Source organism: Dermacentor variabilis, chromosome 4 (genome assembly GCF_050947875.1).
Source record: "Dermacentor variabilis isolate Ectoservices chromosome 4, ASM5094787v1, whole genome shotgun sequence".
Lineage (NCBI taxonomy): Eukaryota > Metazoa > Arthropoda > Arachnida > Ixodida > Ixodidae > Dermacentor > Dermacentor variabilis.
In genome coordinates this window covers 205,484,295-205,503,141 of record NC_134571.1, presented here as the reverse complement: position 1 = coordinate 205,503,141, position 18,847 = coordinate 205,484,295, and the positions used below count along the sequence as shown (strand labels likewise).

Here is an 18,847-nt window from a genome sequence, read left to right as displayed (position 1 = left end):
TTTCTTCCAGTTGAAGTTAGTCAGCACCAGCTCCTTTTCCATCTGGTTCTCTTTCAAGCTCTTTTTTCTTCAAATAAAACCTCGTCATTCCCTTGGGAACATTCGGCTGTGGTTTTTCAGATGTAATTTAATGTCGCTTCCCTTTCCAGTTTGTTTCCATCTTCGCCTAGGATATGTTTTGTATTGTTGTTGACTACCGGCCTAATAATTTTATGTGGTTTCAAAATATTCTAGGCGCGGCCTTCTTTTTCTCACGTATTTCTGACAATCAACGTTCAATTTCACCTTTTATCTTTGCTTGAATCAGTATTTGAACCAAAGATTTTTTTCTCCTGTTATATTTCCCATTTACTGGCTACTTTATCCTGCAGCAACTGCGCTTTTCTTGCCTGCCTGTGCTCTCGGGATGTTTTCCGTCGTTCGGCGATCGCTTTTCGTACTTCCCTGTTCCACCAGCTTTTCGGTTTCTTTTTTTTTCCTTTTCAACAAATATGTTGTTTCTATTTCCGTATTTCTGTCATTATTGCACTTAGAGGCTCACTATATTCTCACTCCTTACTTGGGCATTTGCCAAGTTCTCCCTCGACTCTTGTGGCTATATTTATTCTTTGTTCAGCGTTGAAATTTGGACTGGCCATTTTGCATTCCTTGCTTTCTTTCCCAACTACATATCCCATTTTCAAAATGATAGGTTTATGGTTCCTCCCTATGCTGCTATACCCTTCCTCGTCAATGACCATTCCTCTCAACTTAACATGAATTCCTTCTGTCATCAGACAGCAATCAATGGTTGATTGGCGGTTTCCCACTTCCCACGCGGTCTGCCCTTCAAACTTAGGCCCTGTATTCACCTTACAAATCGATGGATGGATGGATGGATGGATGGATGGATGGATGGATGGATGGATGGATGGATGTTATGAGTATTCCCTTTCGAACGCGGCGGTGGGTTGCGCCACCAAGCTCTTCTTATTATATTGGCTAATGTCTAAATATATTAAAGGAGAAAAAAAGAAAAGGAAACAAAATCCACGATGAATTCCCATAATCAACCTTTCTGACCCCCCTTTTGTGAACTTTGTTTTTTACATCTACGTTTTTTGTCGTTTCCCTACTTTACGTCCACGGCCAATCACCTCTTACTAATCTCTGTTGCGGACATGTTTACTTTCCCCTGCTCTCGTTGAACCCAAGGGCTTAAAAGAGGCCAGTGTTGCCTAAATCAACCGCAGGGCAGATATCTTCACATTCTAATAAAACATGCCATGACATCTCGAAACCTTCGAGATGTCAGCGCCACCTATGGGTGAAATCGGAAGATAGCCGCGACTACGACATATGGCCTCTGACATTGGAAGATATTGCAGGCCAACTTAAGCTAATAAGCATGCGCTGCTTAGCGTACGCTATTGGGGGCGAGCTCTACCACTGGAAAAGCTAGCGCCACCGTTGGCGTGACGTGGCATGAGGGATCACGTGGACACAGCGGCCGCGTCGGCTGCTTTCGAAGCGCCGAAGCGAGCTGAAAACGAAAGTTTAAGGTTCCACCTGCGCCGCGCTTCTGATTAAGTGGTGAGGCTTTACAGCCTTTGGTGTCTGCTTGACAACATTTAAAAGTACTATACTAGGTAGTGGCTGCCTTTGGAGGCGTGCAGCATGGTAGGCTACTGCTCGATGCCGCAGTGCTGCACGTACGCAACGGAGCCCGGTGTCAGCATTATTCACACGTAGCCGCAGGGCAAGGAGCTGCGTGAAGCTTGGCTGGCGAAACCGGCAGACAGATATCGTCTACAACTCGGGTATGCAGCAAGCACAGACGCGAGGAACATTTCTGCTACGGCGCCGGAATTGTGCGATGTTCGGTGAGCAGCAGAAAACGCGCGCTGAGAAGCTCGCCCACGCCCGCTGCCCGGCTAACGTCATGGCGGTTTGGTCTATGAACTTGTTGATGCTAGATAGTGGCAAGCTCACTGGAACGGAAAGGGAGCGGTAAGACGCACATGAAGAAAAGGCACGGCATATGGTCATGTTTGTGTTATGAATTAATGCACTGGATTAAGAAAAAGAAGCAGAGGGAAATCGCACGGTGAGGAGACCGATAAACGTACAGTGTGATGCAACTTGAGAAATAATATTGAAATGTCCAAGAATTTAGAAGACAAAAAAACATTGAATCGTCGCGACGGCACACCACAGTCGCCGTAAGCGTCGACGTCTCTATAACGAAATTATTTTCGAAGAGTTCTGATAGCGTCCACGCAACAATGGTTGCGTGGACGCGAAACGCTCATATGATGCGGCCTAAAGCTCACGGCACGGTGCGAACACGCGCTCAGCCCGAAAGCAAAACATTGTTCGCGGACATGCATGCAGACGCGCAGTCGGTCGCTGCGAACCCGTGCGATCGCTGCATTGAGGCTTCATTCTGTTATGCCCCCATTTGCTTATACAGACAGCCCACTATAAGAACATATTTCACATAGTTTACTTTCAGCGTTTGCCTACCTTGCACGCAAGAAGCCGGTTTGGGAGACTCCATCGCGGCGACCGCGAGCGCAGTAGCGTTCACTGTACGTATTCGGTAAAGAGATAGCATCTGTAAACGATTCTGTGCTTTCAGTTTGCCCAAGATTATTATATCGACAGTCAAAAACTTCCCTCGTTTTTAGAGTACCTACATAAATGTCCTGGAGGGCTGCCGCGTGTTGTTTTTATTGAGCGCCGTAAGCGAAACCTATGAGGAGCGCATCGCGTGATCCCTCATACTACGCAAGGGAGGAGTTTCCGACAGATGGCGACAAAATCCCCTTAAACTTCGTAAAGTAGTGCCACTCTCCTCCTCCGCCTTCACTCCTCCTCGTTTCTCCTCTCTTTCGCGCACCCTCCACGACCGTGGCGCCACGTACATTGCTCGAGCGTAGCAACGGCCCCAACATGCGCTCCTCGCCACTCCGTAGACGCTTCTCGAGCAAAAATGGCGCTGAAGCAAGGCGCGTGGGCCCACGTGATGCTATTAGGCCAATAGCGACGCGGCGACGGCCTCGGCCAGAGCGCGCGAGGAGGAGGCGGCATTCTTCAAAGCGTGGCACTACTTTACGAAGTTTATGGGGCTTTAATAGCGCCTCCCTAACTCCTCGCCACCAATAGTTGCGTACGCTATACTATAACTATATATTAGACAGTTTTAGTTTAGGGTACGCTATACCATTTTGTACGCTATAATATAGCGGGTCGTCACTGCGAATGCATGCGCAGATCGCTAAACGACCCATAGCGTATAGCGTACGCACGCTATTTCTCAGATTTAGCGTTAGCGTCTTTGCGTGGTTGGCGGAGTTCACATGAAACATGGAGGCGGTCCCGGATGCCCCCTTCGAATTGAACTTGCCGTTGCTTTTGTAAAATGCAGTTCGTCCGTAGCAAATGACTGTGTAAACAGCTTTCGCTTAGTCTTAGGCCGCTTCGACGAGAGAGTAATATGGATAACCTTGTGGTGTTTTCGAGATCGCTTCTCGTTTCCAACGAGTCGAAGCCTAACCAAAGAAATGGATGGATGGACGTTATGAGCGTCCGCTTCGTAACCGGGCGGTGGTTTGCGCCACCAAGCTCTTCCTATTATACTGACTAATGTCCTACCAAGGTAAAACAATAAAAAAAGAAAAAAAAACACTATGAACTCCCACAACCAAATTTTCTGATCCCCTATTGCGAGCTGTACTTTTGTACGTCCCCGTTTTTTGTCGTTTCCCTACTTTTCTTCCACGAATCCTCCAATCGCCGCTTAGTAATCCCTATTGCGGGCATGTTTATTTTTCCACTGCTTTCGCTGAATGAACCCAAGGGCTTCAAGGAGGCCAGTGGTGCCTAAATCGACCGCTGGGTAGACGTCTTCACATTCTGATAAAACATGCTCCATAAACATGCTCCGTTTATATATATATATATATATATATACGAGATGACAGGGTTAACTGAGGGTCCCAATTTTTATTAGTCATATCATACGAAGCCAACAAACACTGACACCAACTACAACATAGGGGAAATTATTTGTGCTTAATAAATGAAAATAATGTAACGATAAAGTAATGGAAATTAAAGTGGATGAAAAAGCAGCTTGCCGCAGGTGGGAACCGAACCCACAAACTTCTTCGCATTTCGCATGCGATGCTCTACCAACACACGGCCAACAGTCACCATATATATATATATATATATATATATATATATATATATATATATATATATATATATTGTCTTGCAGCATGACGAAGAGAAGCACCGGTTATCACATCTCTCAATATGGTGATTGTTGGCTGTTTTCTATGGAAGAAAGAATCCAGCTTTGTCGTTTCAGAAACCTAGACGACGCGTCCATTGGCAAACGAACAGAATAGATCAACGAGTGCTGGAAACAAGGACAGATACCGCAGCAGTGGAAGACGGCACAAGTCATCCTAATACCAAAGCCTGGCAAGCAACTACAACTCGGGAATCTAAGACCCATATCTTTGACTTCCTGTGTGGCCAAACTAATGGAGCATGCCTTCCTCGCGAGGCTCACCAACTACATAGAAGACAACGACTTACTCCCAAACACGATGATAGGATTCCGAAGAAACATGTCTACACAATACGCCATGGTGCAACAGAAGCACCAAGTAATAGACGAACCTGGGCGATCGCCTCCAGCCATCCTCGGGCTAGATCGCAAGAAGGCATTCGACAATGTGGCACACCAAACCATACTGCACCAAATCAGCAGCCTTGGCTTGGGCGAGCGGACGTACAACTATGTACGAAAATTCTTAGCGGATAGAGAGGCAAAAATCACGGTAGGAGATCTGACGTCAGAGAAAGTGCCTACTGGCAGTGCAGGCACACCGCAGGGATCGGTTATATAGCCTATGCTCTTTGACCTGGCTCTGATTGGTCTTCCTAGCAAATTACAAAGTACCAAAGGACTTAACGACACAATCTATGCAGACGACATCACGCTATGGATAAATGATGGCAGTGATGGATCGATTGAACAAAGACTACAAGAAGCTGTTGAAACAGTCGAGAAATACCTAGAAGGCACCGGTCTAACATGCTCGGCCAAAAAATCTGAGTTGTTGCTGTACTGACCAACGCTAAAGGGAAGACCTCCCAAGAACTGCAACACACAAACCTACAGATACATACAACTCATGACGCAAGATGGACAACCCATACCCAAAGTCGAGAAGATAAGGGTGTTGGGAATGATCATAGAAGCCAAGGGCGCCAACGGAGAAACTATTCGCAAAATCGAAGCCAATTCTCAGACGATGCGATTGATCAAGGGAATCACCAACAGGCATGAGGGAATGAAAGAAGCAAGCGTTATGAGAATCATCAAGGCGTTCGTCATAAGTCAGATCACTTGTGTGGCGGCATACTACAGATGGGGCGCCGCAGAAAAGAAGCTAGACGGCCTGATTAGGAATATATATAAACAAGCGATTGGACTCATGATAAGCACGAGCACGGCGAAACTCCTAGACCTGCATGGGACTGCACAACACGCTAGAGAAGCTCATAGAAGCGCAACGTATAGAGCAATACGAACGCCTCTCCAAGACGATGGCGGGCAGACACATCCTAGATAAATTAGGGATCCGCTACCCCACACAACACGGAGACAAACGGGACATGCCCAAGGAAATAAGGGCCAAACTCCCGGTACCTCCTTTACCCAAGAATATGCATCCTGTGCACCACGAGGGCAGGAGAAAAAAAGCAGGGCAAAGAACATGGTGAAGAACTACGGAAGGAACAAGGACGCGGTCTTTGTAGACGCTGCACGTTACAAACACAAACGCAGCTCTGTCGCAGCAGTGCTTAAACACAACAGAGAATGCTGCACAAGCTTGACTATAAACACGACACGCGTCGAAACGGCTGCAAGAAGCGGCTATAGCGTTAGCCATAACCTAAACCAACGCATACTATATAATCAGCGATTCCCAGACGGCAGTACGCAACTTCGCGAACGGCCGCATCTCAGCTGAAGCGCTAAACATACTCATAAAAGGCAAACCAACAAGGGAAGACAGGTGCGTCCAAATCCTATGGATACCAGCCCACACCACCGACTCAACGGGAGAGGACAACCCTAACGCGGTGGCACACAACGTAGCTCGAAGACTCACTTTCCGAGCCGCGACGAACGTAGACCCCTCGACAGGGCCCTCCGAAGTATGGGAATGGGAAGACAGATTGACCAGGTTCAGCGAGGTCACCAACATTGTCAGATGCAAAGATGCACGTATCCTCCACCCCATCCACAACTCAGTAGATCGCAAGCTGTCCAGTGGCGACAACTACAAACCAAATCATACAAGAGCCCGATACTAATGCACGCTATATATCCAGACATATACACAACAGATAGATGCAGAATGTGTGGCACCAGAGCCGCACTTGAACACATGGTATGGGAATGCCAGGAACTAATACAGGACAATGCAAGCGTAGCCTCCGTCGACAGCCTCCGCGCGCGATGGCAAGACTCGCTGTTCAGCTCGAACCGAGACCAACTCTGGGCACTTCAGCGGGCCAAGGAAGCCGCCGAGAGGCAAGAACTCTTGGCCGTAACCTCGGCGGGTGCCCCAGCCCACTAACTCGCCGGACGCGAATCGTTGTGATTCGAAATAAAGTTTTCTCACTCACTCACTCCTTTCTGGGCTAATGGGGGTGTATTCTCTGACGTCACAAACACAGGGCTGCCAGTAAAATGTCATACATTCGTGGGCATAAGTCAGGAACACGCAACCAGTCTTTAAAATTGATTTTCAGGGAAACTAAATCACTTGTAGTCACATCGTTTGGCACAGACAATCGAAGTGAAAAAAGAAAGGGAACGGATATTACAAAATTTTATTGAGGTGAGTGGACGTGGAAAAATCGCCTGAGTTGCCCTTTAAGCGCCCAAGTCTCGCGCGTGTCGCTTTCAGTTAAACGTGGCTTGCAGCGGCACCGGACATCTCCGTGTTATCCTTCTGAATTAGTTAATCATGGCATAGATGCTTCGGCATATACCTTTTTTGCCAGGCAAGAGATGACAGGGGACGAAATAAATTGCCGTCGTGCGAACAACGCCCACATCCCATGTGCTTGGCATTTTTTTAATACCCCTTCGCCTTTCCTCATTAGAGAGTTAGGCTCTTGGCAGTCCACCACAACACTTGGCGCTGCCAGCGGCCGCCTCACTGGCTGTGGAGTTGCACTGCTGAGCACAAGGTCGCGGGTCCGAACGCCGACGTATTTCTATTCTACGGGTCTCGAATGCAAAAAAACGTGCAGTGGATGCACGTTAAGGAATCCCAAGTGGCGCAAAATAAGCCAGAGTCCACCACTATATATAATGGTGTGAAATATTTACGGCACACCTCATATTTCCATCGTAGTTTGGGCACGTGAAACTGCATATCTTTCTTTTTTACTTTCCGATGCCCCACTACGGGCCCGCACCTTCTCAACGGGACACTCGTGATACGCGTTTTGTGCGCTCGTGAGCCTACCGGTTTGTAACCCCTGGGAGCGGCGCTGCGTTGTGGTGTCGGTTGCCAGTAGATCTGGCCGTCGGCCGCCATGAAGCACTGACCGCTGGGCTTGTGACCCTCACCGCTCACGGCGCTCGCCCTCTGCGTGTGCAGAGAAAAAAGAAAGATTATGCAGATCCCGCGCACTGTGGGAATCGACGTAGACGAAGCTTTCTGCGCTAGTTGCTTTGATTGACGGTAATTAGAGGTGATGTTGACGGCGAAAGCTTAATTTCTACAACGTTTAGTTTAACACGAGAGTGGCGAGTTGATGTTAAACGTCAACTTGAGTGCACCACTGCTGTTTGTCTGCGTAGTACACAGAACACACAGGGAGACGTGTTTGCTTGAGGCGTTCTTGTGCGTCATATTTTAGAACCTCTGAGAGGCTTGAGCGTTGTCATTTCCTCACATGACACATCGCATCGTGGCAGAAGCATTAAACATGAATTGGATTATGGGGCGCTGTACGGGCCAAAAGCGCAATCCGATTATGAGGCAGGCCGTACTGGTGGACTCCGTATTAATTTTGACACCGTGATGTTCTTTAACGTGTACGAAAATCTAAGTGCACGTGCGTTTCCTACTTTGCCACCGTCGAAATGCGGCTGCCGCGATTGGGATCAAATCCACGCCTTCTAGCAATCACACAGGCGCAAAGCTATCGCGGCGAGCACAGAAGTGTGGGTTTGACGGTGGATCGCTTCCGTGGTGTTGCCTGGACCCTGTGATGCGTTTTAATTAATACGGCTCTGCTTCTGCACGCCCTTCGTAATTGGTCCACTTGACATATTTGCAAGGTGTTTATTTTTCAGAAATAGCAGGAACGTACTGTGCCGTACCTTGCAGTTAAGCTTGTCCAGTTTCCCCGCAGGCACGGTCGTATAGTAGTAGGGTTTCCTTGCCTCCCACGTCACCTCCACCCCCTTTTATGGGAACTGCCTCTTCTCCCCCCTCCTCTCTACACTTCTACCTCTGGACTCCCACGTTAGTAGAAGGGGATGCGCTGCAGTTTCTACACTGCTTTTGAGGGGGGTCATGGATAATTACAGCTGTCAAGAGGCTAATGTGGCGACACCCAGGCAGCTCCAGAGGGCATTGGGCACATTCGACGTGGTGGGGTCCAAACGAGTTTTTCGCGCCACCTTTCCTCTGTGACTCGCTTTCGTCATGTATACAAAGGCTCTGAATCACCTGCCGACACGGTGTACCAGACAGCAGCAGCAGTGGGATGGTCGAAGGAAGAGGCAAAGAAAGCTTCCCTTTAAGCCCAGACCACACGTACGCTTGCGGACGCGTGCAAGCTCGCTTTCACGCGCCCACGCATGCGCAGACGGTGCGGCATGACTCGTACGCGTCGAAACGCAGCGTGATCTCCGGGAACAGCTCCGCTCTGTTATCGAGCGCTTCGGTTGACTCGCGTCGGCGCGCCTAGCTACGCATCTACGGCGCGAAACGTTCAACTCTCGGTGAAGCAGATTTATATCATGCAAGAAAGTGGCTATTCTTTCCTTTTTACGCTGCTCTAACAGCTATAAAAATATTACAATTACGTTTATATACATTGAAGCATTTTGAAACAGTGTCGATAACAAAGTACGAGGCGGTGCCTATCAAGGCGTCTGTGAGTGAGCCCAGTGAGCGCGCGCGGACGCGAGCTTACGCGCGTCCGCAAGCGTACGTGTGGTCTCGGCTTTAGAACGCCACGGACACGCAGCTGCTGCTTCTGCATGCATTCACTCCAACGCGAGGGACCACGCCTCCTAAATTGATCGCGTTTACGTTTGCTGTGAGCGTCAAATCGCGGATAGCGTGTGGTCCCACAGCTGCAGGTCGTTGACTCACTAAAAGCGTCGCATTTGTCAAGCGTGCTTAACTCATATAATATCAAACAAATTAGCTTTGTTTTCTAAGTGAAAGCGGCTGAGAAGTACGACCGCTGTTCATGAACAACGCAGAGTTCGGGGCTCTGGTGCATCTGTGGAGTAACCATAGTATGAGATCACGTGATCTCGGGTATCTCTGATGTCAGCGCGTTCTAAATGTCGGCTTCAGAGCTGATGCTGTCGATAAGTTACGCTATTCTGTCTCGAGTGACGGCACTTGGCGGTTTTTGATTCCTACCTTGACTTTTTTTTTATGGCAAGAACTAATGAAATCAAAGTTTAGGGACACCAAAGAAGTTCGGTCAATTCGGCTGACAATAAAAGTGTAATTATAGGGTTTGACGTGACAAACCATGACATTATTATGATGCGCGCTGTAGTGGGGGACTTCGGATTAATTTCCACCGCCTGGGATTCCTTACCGTGCACCCGGTGCACGATACACGGATGTCCTTGCATTTCGCCCTCAACGAAATGCGGCCGGCACGGCGGGATTTGACCTCACGACCTCGGATTTAGCAGCGCCACACGAAATCCACAACGCCACCACAGCCAGCGACGGCTCCCATCATTAGGTGCTTCGCTTTTACCCCCGTTGAGCGGAACCTCTGAAAGTGCTAAGCACTTAAAATACAGGATGGCTCATGCATATTTATATCCCCAAGGCGCTTCCAACGTGATCGCTCACGTACGTGTTCTGCGCGCACGTTTGTATAAGTTGCTAATGCGTTCCCACGCCTGTGGCATGCTTGCTCATTGCTATTATTGGCCGAAAATACGCCGTAGCAAACAGGCGTAGTATCGCTTGGCGGCTAGAGCCTTTCTCTGTTCCTGCTAAAGGAAAAGGAAACTGCATTTAGGAAAATCTTAAGCCCTGTAACAATTAGTCATTGGTACGAGTTGTTCCTCCGCCCGCAGAGACGAAGACGACGGTATCAACTGACCCAGCCACCGGCAGCCGGCTGCCTCGATGACATTGTTCTCAAAAACAGCAGAGAATCACCTCGACGGAGAGTCGCAAGCTTAACCACAACCTGTAGGTTTCACCTGAAACATATTGTAAAAACTTTCAAGGCGATGGGCGACGTTCAATTTGCGGTGCGGATACGCAGTGCGTCGATTCATAATGGCGGCCAATAGAAGGCGCTTGGCTCACGTAATAATGCAATCCGAAGGGATTCACCCAGTGAGGCCCGGAGGTGGCGTACTCCACCATCCAGAAGCGCTTGGATTTAAAGTGGGCGGGAGGATCAACCGGTCACCAGTCGAGATAAACGAGAGACGTTTACAGTATTCGTGGCACAAAATGCAGAGAAGAAACTGATGTGACCGGATAGGTTACAGAAACAGGTAGCGGTACAAGGTAGACAGAGAGGTTTTGAGGGGGGCAAAAATATATAATGTGATGTATACAAAAATCCTAGAAAGAAAACCACGTACAGTATACCTGATTAAATCAACAGGCTTTGTGACTATTTATCACCGCTTCGTTTCAAAGGGGATTCCAATAAATAATCATCATCAAAGACATTTTACAAGCTCAGATACCGCAGAAGACTGCGTTCGGAATTTCGATAAAGGCCCGGCCTACACGACGCCAATATTGGTCGGTCGACTGCCCAGGACAGTTCTCTTCATAATGTCGATGCCAAGCCACGCTGCGCAGGCAGCAACAGTCAACAGCTGACCTCCGCCGATGTCGGCAGGAGCTCAGCTGGTCGGCCTTGAGGTTTTGCTGTCGCAATGCAACGACATGACGACCTACACCACCGTAGAATCTTCGGCTAATTCTAAATGGGCTTCTGGCTTTTTTTTTATGTATTAACTTAGAGCACAACTTTCCGCGTTTGAATACGAATTAACGAGAGCGGCGTAATCGCTTGCATTTGCAGGTGGTGTCGGCCCAATGTGACCGAGCCGCTCGTCGCAAGTGAAACGACGACTGATGTCAGCGGGCTCCGCCCAGTCGAATCGGCAACGGATCGAGCGCTGCGCCCTGCGTGACGCAACCGCCAGTACAGTGTTCCCGCTTAGCGGCATGCCCACTTTTGGGAGCTGTACACCCGTCTGCGCGGATCGGTCTCCAAAGGCTGTGCTAAGCCTGCCTGTCAGCGTAGGCAGTCCATGAATGACCAACACTTCTTACGAAGGGAGTTTGTTTAGGGAGTTAGCCCCCTGCTTTCAAGATTGCACAACAGCGTCACTTTTTAAGTGCTCGTCCATGTTTAAGGGATAATTACGAATAATCCATATATAGGCATGTTAATACAATTAGCGTATCTAAAATTCGCATGCAGTAAAAAGAGCATGTGCACGTATGCTGATGGGTCCCTTGCAAAATATTGCAGGCCGTAGTTGACGAAACCGCGAGGGAATTTAGAATCGCTGGCGGCCGCACTCAGCTGCCCATAGCCTTCGATGACTACCACTCAAGGCATCACCGTAGATGTTATTGGTAAACTTATTTACAAAGAGTCCTGACATGCATGAAAGAAGACGTGTTTGCGCGAAAGTGTGTAATAATTAATTATTAAACTTGAATTGATACCTGCTGCCGCAGGTGGGTAGCGCGTTGCAATATTTTCTAACAGTATCCATGCAAACTTGTTCAAATATGGCCTCTCTGAAGGCTCAAGCACCAGCTAAAATTTGCGTTTGGAAATTGTTGTGGGCTATGCATTTACTTTAATTATGCTTACTGAGAATGTGCGTATCTATCGGCAATTTTTTTATCTGTTTCTACACATGTTCTGCCTTGCATCTCTTCGTCCAATTTATGGCATTGAGGACATTATGTCTGAGAACAAAGAGCAATTATTACGCACCTCGCACGGCATTCATGAGGCGATATACGGAGGACATAACCATCGGACGGCGTACGTCCAGTCCAGTATACGTGATGGTGCTGAGAAATGGCGCATACACTGCTTCTTGTTATGGACAATCAGCAATATTTTCTGCTACGGGACAGTCTTCATTCCTTCCTCCTAAACGAAGAAATGTCATCGCGTCCGCCTTGTGTCTCGGTGCGCGCCCAACGCGTAGAGACGTCATTCGAGATCTGCTGTCAATCTGGCCGAGCTTTGTTGCTGCTCTAAGAAAAATGCCTGTGAAAGCGGTAGTACGTGAGCACTTAGTCTAAAAAAAACCTGCCGTTGGTTCCTGTCGAGGTTAAATGCAAAGCGAGCTTGCGGCGAGCAAATTTTGGCGACAAAGTCTCTCGTCGTCGTCCACTGTGGGCGTACTCTCGGAAAAGGACAATTCTCGAAAGCGTGCTTAAAGGTGTGAAATGAAACAGTTATTAAAATGAAGACTATGCAAGATTGATTATGGACAACGCATTTTATAAATTACTATTGCGGTATCTCTATAAAACCGGCATGCATGATTATATTTAGTTTCATACCGACGTGCGCGAAAACCCAAGTGAAAAAAAAAAGGGGGGGGGGGGTTCGTCGTCTGTTTCGAGGGGGTCAATATATAAAAACAAGTTGGTAACTTCGTGATGTCGAGTAATACAGCGTAAACGTCCATTTTCTGTTTAATAAATGCTTTAGATGGGGGCGAAATGCAAAAAAAAAAAAGAAACGCCCGTGTGCTGTGCATGGGTGCACGTTAAAGAACCCCCGGTGGTCAAAATTAACCCGGAGACCCCCACTACCGCGTGCCTCGTAATTATATCATGGCTTTGGCACGTACGACCCAGGAATTCAATTTTTTAAACTAAATAAACGCGCCAATTGAGCTTAATTGGATGATTATTATACGTTACTCTGTGAACCTCGCGCAAGCACTGCCCATTTAAAAGTCGAGTTTTACTAAGTAACATGCAAATGAGAAACATTTACCTTCATGGGAACAACTGCGAGGAGCCCATCTCGCGCGAACTAGTTCCAGTGAACCAACAGTTCATCCTCTCGCAGTCAGCCACCAATGTTTTTAATGGTCGTCCCAGATTAGTTTGCTTGTAGAGGTCTTTCACGCTCCCCCTCCACCTCCCCGGGTTTCTTCTTTTTCTCTTTCTTTCTTAAAGTTAGCAGCCCATTAACATTTGCACTTAAAGGTCTTAATTTTTCTCTTTCGTTTATTTGCAACACTGCCACTCGCAGTTGAAAGCATAGCAGTTGGGCACTGCGACGGATTACAATATATAATCGTCCTTTAATGAAAAAATAATCGAAATTTGAGACATACGCATTGTAAACACAGACACACACACACACACAATAAAGGGATCACATTCACTGGAGTAGGATGAAAGAAATAGATATGCTCTAAGTAGTTTTCCGTGTAAAAAAAACATCGTAGATAAATTATAACAATGTACAATCACGTGCATTGTGCACGTACCATAAAAGAACAAAACAAGAAAAAAAGACTCGAAATACCCACTTAATCAAGAACAGAAAGAAAAGAAACTTTAGACAGAGCATTTGTAGCAGACGTCATAAAGAAAAAAAATTGCCACGTCGATAGCATGAGCGTTGCGAACACGAAGCGAAGTACAAATACTGAGGACGGGTTGTAACATGAAGCGTTTCCGTGTGCGAGCACGAAGGAGTTACGGCATTTGATTACAAGGCATTGCGCGATAACGTCTCTACGCCTGAACGCTGAGTGTCTGGTCACCTCGGGTGCAGATATCGTTAGCATTCGCCCCTGTCGGGTTATGCGCGCTGCGGGCGTTATTCCAACGCGAGAACAGAGCGGCGGCGTTCGACGTAGCGAGTACAAGAAGTGGCAATCACGAACAAGCACCTCACCTGTGCGGCCTTCTTTCTCTTCTTCTGCCTGCTGCAAAACGCCACTTCTTCCTCCTCCCTTCGCCTCCGACCAAACTGGAGTGGCGTACACGTGTGCTGACGCCAACGCGTCGAGCGCACAGTTGCCATTCACCGCGGCTTTCTGCAGTTTAGAGAACCGCCGCTGCTGAAGTCATTTTGATTTTTGTTCAATAGCCGTTAGAAGATTTTATTTAAGATGTTTATGGAGCGTAGGCACCTGAAGTTGATGTAATGGAACTGAGCAGCATGTTAAATTCTTTCCTAGTGATATCATAGGTTTAAAAAACAACAGAAAGAAACGAACATACTTAAATTTCTGTACTTTCGCGTGCTTGTACTTTTGTTCCTTGCTTTGTTGTTCCGCTGATTGGTTTGTTCACGACAGCTTAGTCCTATACTATAGGCAAGAAAGGCTACATTTCACGAAATAAGCATGAACTTCTGAAGGCGGCTACGAATGTTTGCATTATCACTTATAAGTATTGGCACCGTTTAACTCTTCGAGTGAAACAAATCTGATTTAGTGATTCCGTATAGGAAAAAATGACTCTTGAAAACTACCAAGGCTGAAAGAAATGTAAAGAGTGATTGCTCGTTCTTAACTGTAACCTACGGGTGCCGTAAGAGCAAAATGAAACAAAGAAATGGTTTCACAGTTATACACACACACACACACACACACACACACACACATCTATATATATATATAGATATATATTTAATTTCTCGAGAATCTGAACACCTGTGATGAAGTTGGTGAAAATTTTTAACGTAGCCTGTCATTGTCATTGTGAGTCGTAAATCATGGAAATCTACTGAAAACAGCCTCAATATGTCAAATTCATAAAAGAAGTGCCTATATAACGCAATAAAACGTGATAAGCAGGCTGATGTTCTCTTATCATTTGGCTTTGAAGTTATGTAGCGGGTAAAAATGGCACTCTAAAAATGCCATAAAATTGACCTCGCACTAAATTATACTCGATACAGATTTTTAGACTATAAATTTTTGTATATATAAGCTATGAGCGTACCGAATATGGCGTTTAGGCATAAGAGTTCCTAGGCGATGCGCAAATAACGCTAATAACGTTAACGTTACCGCTAATTATGTGAGCCCCGGAAAGATAATTAACAAATATTTGTTAATTAACTCTTTTAGAGCCTTGGGACCAGTTGTTTATATGGCAGACTTGGAGACAGTAACATTTAATTACACCGCCATTTTTTATACGTCTTGAAAATCGAAAACTAATTCATTCAATATATTCTTCATAGAATTTTAACGCTTAATCTAGATCGTTTTAACGTCGCATGGAAACACCTGTGATGAAGTGTATGGCGAATATAGAGGGCTGGCACGTCGCAGGCAAAGCGTGCCGTATCAGTAGCTGCCGCGACTGGCCGCGACGTTCCATTGGAAACTCTGCCCTGGTTTTCGTCACGGGGCGTTTCCGTCTGATGCGACAGGGGAGCCACCTTTCGTACGTTCTCGGCGCGATCAGTTTAGATATTGGCTGAATTGCACGTAGAAATTGATTAGGAATGTCATGAATTCGAAGCGACATTCGAAGTCTTTAAAGAAGGGTATGTAATAAAATGTTAATCCATCCAAATTCGCCATTTATGTAACTGCCTCCAAAGGAATTCATAAAAGAGCAAATAATAAATTTTTGCGAATTTGTATTCTGAAGACCACATTATTAGCGGCAAAGTGTGTCCACCTTGCTTAGGAACTCCTCTGCAAAATGTCATGTTAGCTATTCTCAAGGCTTTTTATTTAAGAAAGTGTGCGTCGTGAAGGAAAATGTGACGCAGAAACTCCTCTGGTAGTTGTCTAAGTATGCGTAAGCAGAACTGTGCCACTTGCTCACCTCCACGCAGCGTGGTGTCATTAATACTGTTGTGGAACCTTATGCGACCAGTATAAACCCTTATCCTCCCTCATCGGTTGTTCGCTTATCGTGTTCTATAGCTTAGCTTTGCTACCTTTTCGATACATGATAAGGCATGGTTTAATTACGATAGGGGATGAAGAAGACGACGACGTTTCCACGCAGACGTGGTTTCCTTGTGTTCCTTGGAAATTGCTCGACAGCAAAGAAAATCTCGCCCTTATCCGGATACGAAGCTCATCGGAAGCCTATGGGGACCTGTGGACTCTGGTGAGGACTCTTCTTTGCCTTGTGCTACTGATCCTGCTCGTCTGATAGACTCAAAACAAGCACGGCTGGCGCTTAGGCTTAGTGCGGCCGAGCCGCCGCGCTCGCCCGACGAAGAAGAAGTGTTTGTGCCAGATGTGAGCTCCTCATCTGTACCTTCCACTGGACTGCTGCGCGTGACAACATCCATGCCAACTATGCAGCCGAAGTGTGCAACCGATAGCTCCAATACCCAAGATGCAACACCGAAGGACAGTCCTCTTCGTGATGTGAATGTGAACCTATCCGCAGTCGTGCCGACGGACACTGGTGACCCTATGGACGCGCAGCCGTCTGGCGGTTCGACGAATGCAGCCAAGCGAGGTGCCCCTATCAACGTGCTTCAGCAAGACGCCTTCGCTTCGGAGCAACCGGCAAAAAAGGTAAGGGCCACCCCAGACAATTCCTCCACGGCCTCCCCTACGCCCACTCCCTCTCAGTCTTACCAAACGCCCACCCCTTCTCAATCATATCGAGTTCATATACGACCCCTTTCATGCTACGACATAACTTCAGTAGCCACAAAATATGTCCAAAGGGTCATCGACCAATCTCTTGAAACCACCGGATACAAAGGGTTCGCAGCATATAAATCTACCAACTCGATCACTGTGCACTTGGCATCTCTCAGTGATGTGCAGAAAATGTGCACTTTAACATCTATCCCGCTGTCAGAAGATCAACACCTGCCTGTGCAGTGCTACTTTGCATCGGGCCCTAATATACAGAGGTGTGTTGTCTATGGCATTGACCCAGAAGACACCCCTGAGATAATATGTCGTGAATTGACCTCCACGACACACAGGGTGCTCGCAGCTAGATTCATGGGCAAGAGCCGTACATGCTTAGTGACGGTACAGGGCCCTCAATGTATCCCAGAACGGTTTTATTACTATGGTTGCATATTGCGACCTAAACCCTACCTTCCTCGAGCAATATTCTGCTACCGCTGCTTTCAACGTGGACACATGCAGGCATTTTGCCCACTGCGTACTATTGATCCAGAAAAGCTCACACCAGAAGGCCAACCACGATATCGATGTGGCTTATGTAAATCTGATGAGCACGATATGACAAGCACAAATTGTCCGACTAAACAGAAGGCCACAATACGGATACGAAAGGCTATACCAAAAACGACTATAGTAACAACACACAATCGTTATGAGGTTCTTGCAGAAGAGCCAGAGATGCTCTTGGCAGAAGAAGAAAAAGCCCCAGAAACACAACTGTATTCTTCTGTTCTTAAACGTGGCAAGCAGTCGCAGACAAAGAAACAGAAATTACCGGAACCTCTGCATCAGTCAGATGATGACCATGATGACATTGACGCTCGGATAGACGCACTGGCCAGAGAGATTGAGCGATTACGCAAACATAAAGAATTGGTAATTCTGCGCCGTCAGAAAATAGGACCGACACGTGACGCATCAACCACTGCGAATGCCACCGTTATGCCTGGATCCCGTCCGGCACCACAGGTCAACCAAGCTGTTTGGACAGCAGTTTTAGATCAACTTGCACAACTAACGTTGCTCATTCAGAATTGCCTGCATCATGGCTAATTCTCTGCAGCAGCTGTCACAGGATGGAATTCTACAGTGGAATTGTCGGGGCCTCAACTCCAAGTTAGGAGAAATTAAAACCAAGCTTCAATACAATAAGCTACATGTATGGGCACTGCTTATTCAAGAGCATAATAAGCTATGCTCCCTATCCAATTTTAATGGTTATCATAACCCATCTATTAGAGATAGACGTGCTACTACAATGGCTTCAGCTCCGGGAAAAGCTGCAGTTTATATATCATCGCGCATTGCTCACACAGTGCTTGACCTGGAGCCATGGTGTAGTGGTAATCAAGAAGTTGTCGGGGTCCTGACACGACCAGTGAAGACTCCTGTCATTCTAGTGTCATTCTACGCCAGACCGCAGCGCACACGTTTGAACTTAGGGTGGATAGCCCATCTCCGGTCTACGTACCCGGGAATTCCTATTCTCGTGGGTGGAGACTTCAATGCCCCACATACAGAATGGGGGTACAAGTACAACTCCCGAAGAGGATGCCAAGTTAAAAACATCATGAGCGATGCCACTTTTACACTACTGTACCATCACGCTGTGGCTACCTGTGCTGTACCCGCAGTATCTAGAACAAACGCTCCAGACCTCACGTGGTGGTTGGGTCCTGGAATGCCGCAGTGGCGGGTGGAACCAGATACATGGGGCAGTGATCATATGCCCATAATGATTGGTTTGCACAGAACGTGCATAAAGGAAATTCGACGACGAGTAACAGTTACGCATTGGGATAAGTTTCGGGAATCATCGATTGATAAAGTACCCTCAGAGCCCTCAGAAATTCTTCCCGCTTTGCAAGAACTGCTACGGAGGAACACCACTGTAAC

General features: G+C 47.1%; 1 protein-coding gene across 7 annotated transcripts in view; it reads right to left on the bottom strand.

Annotated features, from left to right (window-relative positions):
- Positions 1-14,370, bottom strand: part of LOC142578141 (uncharacterized) — a 62,975-nt gene extending 48,605 nt beyond the window's left edge. For 4 of the 7 annotated variants that reach the window (XM_075687550.1, XM_075687551.1, XM_075687552.1 and 1 more), the window contains exons 1-2: positions 14,218-14,370; positions 7,548-7,670 (exon numbers count right to left, since the gene is read on the bottom strand). In XM_075687550.1, coding sequence (XP_075543665.1) covers positions 7,548-7,670; positions 14,218-14,346 — 252 coding nt within the window. In that variant the 5' untranslated portion in view covers positions 14,347-14,370. Of the gene's footprint in view, positions 1-7,547; positions 7,671-10,398; positions 10,499-14,217 lie in introns of those variants that run through there. The other 3 variants (XM_075687553.1, XM_075687554.1, XM_075687556.1) reach the window with 3 other exon arrangements.
- Positions 14,371-18,847: the final 4,477 nt, after the last annotated feature.